At 35.6% G+C, this 10,074-nt stretch overlaps 1 protein-coding gene across 1 annotated transcript; it reads left to right on the top strand.

The window, feature by feature from the left end:
* Positions 1–944: 944 nt before the first annotated feature.
* LOC126725486 (P-loop NTPase domain-containing protein LPA1 homolog 1-like) lies at positions 945–8,951 on the top strand. The gene is made up of 7 exons (XM_050430250.1): positions 945–1,696; positions 3,068–3,399; positions 6,241–6,322; positions 6,504–6,929; positions 7,039–7,740; positions 7,967–8,077; positions 8,392–8,951. The coding sequence occupies exons 1-7, from the start codon at positions 1,553–1,555 to the stop codon at positions 8,728–8,730; spliced, it is 2,136 nt and encodes a 711-aa protein (XP_050286207.1). The 5' UTR covers positions 945–1,552; the 3' UTR covers positions 8,731–8,951.
* The last annotated feature ends 1,123 nt before the right edge of the window (positions 8,952–10,074 follow it).

Here is a 10,074-nt window from a genome sequence, read left to right as displayed (position 1 = left end):
TTATTTTGAGTAATTAATTTTTTTGTTTAAACTTTGAGTATATAGATTAATTTCTTTAATTGATTGATATGCTATGAATTGATTATTTTTGTTTCTTCACTTTATATTATTGTTTGTATAATAATTACATTATTATGTAATTGTTTATTTCTACCGATTAGTATTTATATGACTAATTTTACTTCCAATCTTGTCCTTTAATCTCAACCCTCTAAACTATGTAGGCTTTGACATTGGTGAAAATATATGAAATTTCTAGAAAATTTTATGGAATTTAAACTCAATTTTAATGATGTAGAAGAATGTTATACGTATTATCATATATTATAAATTGCATATTAATACTAGTACTAGTATGCCTCTATGATACAAGAATTAATTAAAAAAGCATTTGTAAATTAAATAAACTATATTATAAAAATTTAACAAAATCATCTTGATAATTAATGAGCCAAAAGGCAAAAACACAATATATATTTTTTTTTAATTTATTCATCTTTTATAGTGAAATTTTTATTAGAGTAGTATTTTAAAATTTTGAAACTTTGATAAAAAAATAAAATAAAAACTTGAGAAATACTTTATAATAATTAATGAGCCATATTAAAAATCTGAAAAGTGGGAAAAAAAAAATTAAATTTAGTGATGTTTTTAAATTAAAATCAGTAAGATTTATATGTATGTAAAACCCTTTTTTAAAACTTTAAACCTCGACCGTTTCAAACCTGTAAGATATTTGTTGTAAAAAAAAATAAAAAAATAAAAGGACCCCACTCCTATTCCTTAATCCTTAATCCTAGCGCGTAGAGCCCGGCCCTACACTACCTGACCCGAGACTCGTTGATAAATAGACTTGCAAAAGAAGGGCAAATCCGTCATTTCGAGAGTCCCCCCCCACGATTAGATAGAAAGTGCCAAATCGAGAGAGAAAAAAAGAGAGGAAGCGTAGTCGCAAGCAGTAGTAGTAGTCGTGGAGAGTCGGGCCTTGCGATGCGTGGAACGCAGGTCACAGGAAGTGTGACCAAAAAACAAAAACAAAAAACAAAAAACAAAAACAAAAACAAATCAAAAAATGGCATTCCCCAGAAACTTCAGATTGTGTTCTTTTTCTTGCGACACCAATCCCTCCCCTTATTCTCCCCTTCTTTAATTTTTTAATTCTTTGCGCCTTTTAAATTCTAAACCCCCCCCCCCCCCCCCCTTCCCCACCGCTTTCCTTATTTACCTGATTACCTCCCCCCCCTCTCTCTCTCTGTCTTTCTGTCTTTCTTTCTTTTCTCAGCTTTTGATCTTCTCTCCGAGTTCATCAGCATTGCTCGCAAATTTTCCTTTCTCATATTCCTTGATTCATGTTTAAAACGTGTGTTATAATTTTCAATACCATAACCAACCAAAAACTTTCTGTTTTTTAATTTTTTAATTTTATTTTTTTGTGTGTTTTGCGTTTTGCTTTGATTTAATGTGTGATATTTTCAATATACTTGTATAAATAGGAAAACAGATTTTAGTTAATTAAAAAAGCGGTAGAGAGAGAGAGAGAGAGAAAGAGGAAATGGGAGAGGTGGTGAAGGTGCTGTACATAGTGGTGGTGGATCAAGATGAAGAAGACAAAGGGAAAGAGTCGTTTAGATACACGCGTCCGGTTCTGCAGAGTACTCTGCAGCTCATGGGATGTAAAGCTCGACACGCTTTCAAGGTAACTTCCACATTTTCTCTCTTTCTCTTAATTTTTTTCTTCTTCTGCTTTTTATTCATTCGTGTATGTTATTGCTTTATTGAAGAAAATTTCGATTTGTGTATGTTAGGGATTTGTATTTCCATTTGTATATATTGTTGATTTCTAAGGAATTTTGATGAAAACGAGTGAGATTAGGTGGTAGATCTGCGTTGCCCGTTACGTGTTCTGTGAATTTTCTGGATTTTTTTTTTTCTTCAAACTTTTCCACGTTATAACTTGTAATTCGTTTATAATTTCGTATTCAATTCCTAGGTGCATAATGCCTGTTCATGATGATTTGGTCTTTATTTATTTTTTTATATAGCTGACTTAGCTGACTGTCTCATCTTTTCATCCAATGGCCTATTCATATTTTTACCAATACATATTTTGTTAATCTTAAAATAATTTATAATCACTGCTCGCTTGGCAACGTGGTAATCTCTTCTCTTGCGTAAAAATGGGTCCCACTAATTAAATTCACGATGAGATCTATGCTAGGAAGCACAGATACTTTATTTTGGGGGGGGGGGGGGTTTGTATCGCCCTGTACTGTGTCCGTGCTTTCTATGTACCATGTAATCTGAGAGACCTAATAATTTTCCATTCAAAGCTTAGGTGTGTTGTCATTTATCTCTTTGGCTGGAAAAATAATGTAATTTCCCTTTGTGAATTTGAAGTCAATTTGCAGACCTTGTTTGATTATGGGTGTTTTACTGTGCTATAAACTATTGGAAGTACATTTACTGTTCTGTCTAGACTTTCTGTTATCATCTATACCAAAGAAAAAAAATTTACTAATATATTTAAAGTATTATTTTAGCAATTATCTTTGGCCAATTGAATCTCTGTATTCTACACTTTAAAATTTTGTAAGAATTGGGTAGGAAGATGAGGCTGATGTTTTTATGTAATGTAATTCGGCATTCAAAGCATTGTTTATGAGTTCCATTCCATCTGTGCTAGGCCTGTATTGTATTATTTGGTGACTGTAAGGCTCAAAGTTCTAACAATGAGCTTTACGTAAATCAATGGAGTTGTGATCGTGTTCCTAGAGTTCAATCAGATGCCTATTTTGAACCTTTTAGGAAAATCATGTTCCTTGGAAAGGTTTTATATCATTGTAACAACTCCAAGCTCAAAGTTACCGTTGCTCTATTCTAGATTCATGTTCCCTGGTCTTTCTGTTTATTGGTTTATATTTTATTTGCCTTTGTTTGGTGTTGGATGAGTGATTTACTTCCCTTTTTAAACTTCTACATTCTTTGGCTATTGGTGAGCCGAGGATTTATTTTCACACCTTACTAAAGAAATTAACACTTCTGCTGAATGTATTTTCCCTCTGATCAGATAAGCCAAAGAGTATTTGAAATGATTAAAAGTGAAATCCCAATTGATGCTTTGCTTCCAGAGGAAACAAGTATGTCAAGATTGGATGCTTTAGTAGGTTCTGAGAAGGTAGATGGTTGTCCCACCACTGGTTGCTTGGATAAAACTGAGGTAGGCAACCATTTGGATGCAGGGAAAGATGGTAGAAGTAATAGCATACCATTTCAATTGTACAAAAGGCGGACGACAATAGTTGTCAGAAGAGAAAGTTTCCTCGATGTTGTTTGTGATGCTCTGGCTGAGTATAAGTATGTGGGCCCCAACCAGAGGGCTGATTTGATTTTAGCATGCAGGTATATCAACATCTTATATCTCTTGAGAATATATGTCAATCTATTTTCACCTGAAGAAAAATTGATTCTCATGGAATCTGCTTATGTTCCCTCTGCCGGAATCCTTTTCTTTATTAGTGGTGACTGTAGATTGTTTGGTGTAATCAGTGATCTTCATATTTTCCACTTTGTATATATTTTCACATCTTTCATATATATGCTGCATGCAATATGAGCATTGTGCCACTGCAATGTGTGTGTGCACATACATATTTATTTATTATTTGGTTATTGACATTGGTTGTATGATTGCTTACCATTGCATGTTATGGTGGACTGTGGCTTTTGAGTTGTTTTTGTACCCTCATGTTATCGCCCTGGATAGACCACACAATTTTGTTTTTAGTAGAATGATTCAACTTATGGCCTAATATTTTCTTAGCCTCAGCTGAATGTTTCCTGAATAGACTGCTTTTATTCGTCATGAGTTTCTATGTTTGTGAATTGTGAATTCTAATAATCAACATGCAAAATCTTCATGTGACTGTGTGGTACACTACATGAGAATTGCGAAACTGTATGATAATTAGTCATTTAATTATTGTCATAAAAACATTCACAATAAAAGTAATATTATACAGTTCATGTCCAAATCATATCATAACATATATACTATATAATGAAAGTTGAATCTTGAAAGTCGTGGTTGCGACAAGTGGCTACCCTTAATTAAAGACACATGTAAATCACATAATTCCCTTATAGTTTGGGATGGTTTCAAATCATATCATAGCGTATAACACTATATAATAAAAGTTGGATCTTGAAAGTTTTGGTTGCACCAAGTGGCTACCCTTAATTAAAGATGTGTGTATCACATAACTCCCTTGTAGGTTGGGGTGGATGACATATTTTCACCATGTGATTCATTATAATTACACTACAACTATTGCCATAATATACTTAAGTGAAACTCAATTATGAAAGTTTAAAAAATTAAAATACTACTCTGATTAAATTATTTTATAATATATAATAATTCTTATAAAATCTTGGAGTCACACGACACGATATGCATTCATCAAGTAACTAAAAAGTAATTTTTGTTCTTTTATTTTTACTATCAATTTTATTATTCAACCTTAATTATATTATTGAAATATTTTGTTTAGTTTACATATGGTTCTTAATTAAGTTGTGGATCGCACTGTCTTCATAGTAGTTTTTCTAATTTTATAGGCTCAGGAATGATTCAGGGAATAATCTAACTGATCACAATCATTGTTTCAGAGTTAACACTCATAAATTTTTTTGAATTACTGTACTTACACACCCCCCCCCCCCCCCCCCCGCCCTCCCTCCCCAAAAAAAAGAAGAATAATTTTTGAATTATTGTTCTTTTTTATGGCCATCAGTATGTCTGAACAGAAAACTACAATAGCTGTTTAGGATTGAGCCTGTAGACCATAAGATGTCTTCTTCTAGCCTATGGTAAAATGAGAAGTTTAGAATCCTGTTGATTTGAAACTAGATACTCAATACTGCACTGATCTTGCCACATGACCATAGATGAACTAGTGATCCAGATACATTTTCATTTGACATGCACACAAAATGAGTAATTTCTGTTGACCTTTTTTGACCGAGCTTGAAAAGTGAGTTGTTTTTCTCAGGAGATTTCTGAAGGTACTTCTGGTTTTCAAGTTTCTCTTTTCTCTAATGTATTCTCATTTCATGCCCACAATTACTGCTTTGTGGCTGATCAAGAGAATACTGACTTGAATTTGTGTCTTTTGGGTTGCCACCATCAGCATCCCCCATTTATTTTTCTTTGATGTCTGGGTAGATTTGACAATAACAACCTTCAATTTCCAAAGGTCTATCCTTCTCAACAAAGGAGTCAATATGATCTTAGCCTCCTGCAAAAATCTACTGGAATAGTGAATGCCCAAGGCACATTCTGTAGCATAATGTCATCACCACATCTACAAGTTACTTATGTATCTTAGTTATAATGCCTCTAAATACCAGTTATTCCTTTCCAATCCCACCATTTAGTATAATATTGCTACTGTCATCTTTATCATCTTTGTTCATACTTCCTCTGGATAAGTTCTGCATGCATTTTTCCTTGCTGGTCTAGTCCCATGGACTGCTTATGCTTAGACATGCTTCTTCTGAAATAGCTGGGTTTTCTTTTATGGGCTTAATTGTTATGTTCAATGGATGATGAATTTTCTTGCTTATAATGCTGATTCTGGCCATTCATGGGAAGTACTTTTGTTTAACTAGGAGTTAACAGCTGCTGATGAGAATTCTGGTTTGGAGTTATGGATCTTATTTTGATGCCCCAAAAAAAAGTTACAGAGGTTACTCTGAAGCATAAATGCTGGGAAATTTAGTTTAGGCTGGAAACCAGGTTCTGGGAACTGTTTGCAATGTTCAAACAAGACTTTGAGAAAATGTCGAGGGCCTTATGAATTTTATTGTCTTTTTTCCCCCTTTAAAACCAAATTTTCCTGCTTCATTTTTCTGTTGGATTCTTTTTGGATGAGATTTACTGCTTCCTTCTCATTCTGGTAACTATGCCCTGAAACGAAATTGTTGACTATTTGTGCTATTTTTTGGAAAATAAATTCTTTGCTTTCTCATTAGCTGAAACTTTGGGCTTTGGTAGGATAGGAATGAGACTACACTGGTAATCTTGGGATTAGGTTGGAGCTATACCTCAGGATTATGTCCTTAAAACAGGCTTTACAGAATTTCCTTTTTTCATTTAAGGAGTATCCACTGCCTGATTTATACCTTGCAATGTGTTCTGCCTGATATATGTCATTCTATAATAATATTTTCTCATTGCAGAATTCGAGAAAGGAAGGAATCTATAACTGTACTGTTGTGTGGAACTAGTGGCTGTGGCAAGTCTACTTTGTCTGCATTGCTGGTATACTATGCTGACTAAACTAATTTTCATTTTCACAATTATTTGTAGTTTTTTCCACTGTTGTCACTTTTTATTCATTTTATTTCCTAGCATGGCATATATATATATATATATATATATATATATTTTGTTTGTAAGAAAGCATGAGGAAATTTGAAGTTCATCCATAAATGTCTTGCAGGGTAGCAGGTTGGGAATCACTACAGTGGTATCAACTGACTCTATCCGCCATATGATGAGAAGTTTTGTAGATGAGAAGCAAAACCCTCTACTCTGGGCTTCAACCTACCATGCAGGGGAGTTTTTGGATCCTGTGGCCGTTGCAGAAGCAAAGGCCAAAAAGAAAGCAAAAAAGTTGGCAGGCATTTCACACTCACTTCCAAAGGATGATCTACCTGACGGTATGACAACTGGGAAATCTGATACTCAATCATCTGAGGTGGGTTCTAGTACAACTGAATTGATCAGTCCAAAGCAGATGGCTGTTGAAGGATTTAAGGCACAAAGTGAGATGGTAATTGATAGTCTTGATCGTCTGATCACTGCATGGGAAGAGCGAAAAGAATCAGTTGTTGTTGAGGGTGTTCACCTGAGCCTTAATTTTGTGGTATTCCTCTAATATTCTTTCATTAGCAGTCTTCCTTTTTTTTAAAAATGAATAAAATTCTTTTCTACGCTTATTTTTCCTAACTAAATGTTTTGATCCTTACCTGTAGATGGGGCTTATGAAAAAACATCCTTCTATCATACCATTCATGATATACATCACAAATGAGGACAAACACTTGGAAAGATTTGCAGTCCGTGCTAAGTATATGACACTGGACCCAGCAAAAAACAAGTATGTGAAATACATTCGAAACATCAGAACAATCCAAGAATATCTATGCAAGCGGGCTGACAAGCATCTTGTCCCCAAAATAAACAATACCAATGTTGATAGGAGTGTAGCAGCCATCCATGCTACAGTCTTCAGCTGCCTTCGTAGGCGTGAGGCAGGGGAACAGCTTTATGATCCTACCACAAACACTGTAACTGTTATAGATGAGGAGTACCGGATCCAGTGTGCTGCCAATTCATTGAGTTCCAAGGGAATGTTTCAACTGCTTCAGAGGAAAGGTTCCTCCAGGCATCTCATGGCACTTGTCAATACTGATGGATCTGTTGCAAAGGCTTGGCCTGTTGATTCAGTTGATAGTAATGGGAAGCCTATTTTGGGCCATGGGACTCAGATTGGTAAGGCTGAACCAGTTAATCTTCAGTTTGGTCTCTATGGGATCAGTGCCTGGCCCTGTGGTGGTGCCACTAGCCGTGCTGGAAGTGTTGATGAGTCAAGGGCTGATGGGACTGATACTGGTAGTAAATATTTCTCTTCTTGCTGCAGTTCACCAAGAATGTCTGATACGCCTTCCAAGGAGGTATTCACAGACACTTATATTTAGTTATTTCCAGAAAACTTTCCTATGATTCAAGTTGTTTTGGAATTATGATCAGTGTTATACGAAATGAATATGTGAATTGATACCAAGCTTGTGGTTGAGCCCTTGTTCTAGGTCTACTGTATTGGTGATAAGATGACATTTTTACTTTTAGTTAGACACGCCACTATCTGCTTGGATATTTAATTGTTTTCTTTTCATTCAGCTCAAGGAGGAACTTTCAGTGCATGGAAGTGATGAAGAGGTTGATGACCCACCTGAGGTGGGTAGTGACGATGATCTCAGTGATGATGTTGACAAATTGGTCGATGAAGAGGTATGGATTTACATCTTTTTTTCACCAGCTTATGCTGATAGGTGAATGATTTCACTGGCGTTGTTTTTATCTATCAAATAGAGTTATAGTTATTTTATATATAGGGTGTTTGATATTTAAAAATGGGTCATGTTAAGGCATTCGTTAACGGACCATTTTAGGAAAATTTACCTTTAGCATTTTGGTCACAATTGAATGATTTGAAAAAAGCTTTTAGATATACACCTAGCCTAGGAATCCTGGCTGAATTAAAAGTCTGAAACTTTGTTTGATCCATCAGAACATACACTGAAAAAATTTTCTCTGATGTACAGATTGGCTCTGTTGATGAGGAGTCTACAAAGTCGGACGAAGAGTATGATGATCTGGCAATGCAGGACATGCAGGAGAACGGCTACTGGTCAGATGATGATGAGGAGGCCAAAGATAAGGTCATGCCTGGTTCTAGGGACCGAAACCTGGACAATTTCCATAGAACTAAAAGTGAAACTTTATCAGAGCCATGCTCCTACTCCTCTATTCTCTTGGAGAAGAATGAGAGGAGAAAGCCTAGCAATGGCAAAATGAGAAGACGCTCCCTCAGCATTCCAGCATTTAGAAAGCATGGGGCGTTTATGGATGGTCCTATTCTTTCTGCTGCTCCTAAGGGGTAGTGGAAAATTTTTGTCTCAGTTTTTAGTGTTTTTCCTTTGCATTAACCGTTTTCCCTTTCTAGCTTCTTCTTCTTCTTTTTTCCTTACTAAGAGTATGTAGCCATGTAAATAGTATAGCTTGTTACGGTTGAATGATTTTGAGCTCTCTTTAAGTGTTTTTTGGTTTTTTGTAAATGCAAGTGTTCAATCTATATGAATGTAGAAGGGACCCGTTAATCCAATCATTTAGGAAGCTTTTTATGTGAAATTGAAAAAGTTATCAAAAAAATTAGTCACTTTTTCATTTACTCATAAAATTTTTTGGGATAATTACAGTAAATCCACCTGAGGTTTGGCCCATTTTTACTTTGTCTGCCGGTGGTTTAAAACTTTACACTTTGTCCACCTAAGGTTATTTCCGTTTAGTTTCTGTTACCCACCTCTGTTATTACCGTTAAAAAACATATTTTTTAGACGAAAACAAACATAAAACGAATCAAAAAAATTAGGGTTTGATATTAAAATAAATGTATATGAATGTAACAAATAAAATTCCAAACGACTACAAATCAAATTGTTTGAAATTAAAACAAGCACAAATTAATGAAATGCCCACAAATTATGGAGAGTCCACATATTACAACAAACACATAACACAACACAAGATCAGAAAAAGAGATCGGTGAAGCTTCTGCCATGGAGATCGGTGGTGAATCGGTATGGTGGTCCTGGAGATCAATGGTGGTGGGATATGGTTATGGTGGTCTTCATGGGGGCTGGCTTTCACAATGAAGGTGAGTATGGTGGGTTTTGATTTCGGACAGTGAGTACCAGAGGGGCTAGCTTTAAAAGGTGGGGGAGGTCTAAAGGTGGGGGAGGTCCGAAGGTAAAGGATCCGAAGCAACAAGATCGGAAGACTAACGAGGTGGATAGCGTGACAATCTTGTGGGCGAGATCAGCGAAGGCTGGGCTAGCATGGCCTCGAGGCGAGATTGACGATGGCTAATGAGATCGGCAAAGGCTGGGCAACAATGGCCTTGGGCAAGATTGGTAGTGGCTGGAGATTTCTCTTTGGTGTTTGTGGCTGGTGGTCTTCATGGGGGCTGGCTTTCACGATGAAGGTGGGTATGGTGGGTTCTTTAAAATGCATAGATGTAACTTATAGCCATTAAGCTTGTGATCTGACTTTTTCAAGAGATGCATATTCTAGGTTTGAAAAAATTTTGATCTTGTTCTGGGTTTGAAAAAAGGGTTTGAAATTTTTTTGATTTGAGTCATGTTCTAAGAGATGCCCATTTTGATTTTATTTTCTTTTGTTTTTGTTTTTTTTTTTTTTTTTTCTTGTTTTGAGAGGAGAGAGACATA

The sequence above is a fragment of the Quercus robur genome, chromosome 1 (assembly GCF_932294415.1).
Source record: "Quercus robur chromosome 1, dhQueRobu3.1, whole genome shotgun sequence".
Lineage (NCBI taxonomy): Eukaryota > Viridiplantae > Streptophyta > Magnoliopsida > Fagales > Fagaceae > Quercus > Quercus robur.
This window is presented reverse-complemented; position numbering and strand designations above follow the sequence as displayed.

Bases quoted from the DNA above. Each gene is read 5' to 3' on its own strand.
- LOC126725486 (XM_050430250.1), top strand. From the start codon at position 1,553: ATGGGAGAGGTGGTGAAGGTGCTGTACATAGTGGTGGTGGATCAAGAT. The intron at 6,930-7,038 runs GTATTCCTCTAA...CCTTACCTGTAG, and splicing joins ACCTGAGCCTTAATTTTGTG to ATGGGGCTTATGAAAAAACA. The intron at 8,078-8,391 runs GTATGGATTTAC...TCTGATGTACAG, and splicing joins ACAAATTGGTCGATGAAGAG to ATTGGCTCTGTTGATGAGGA.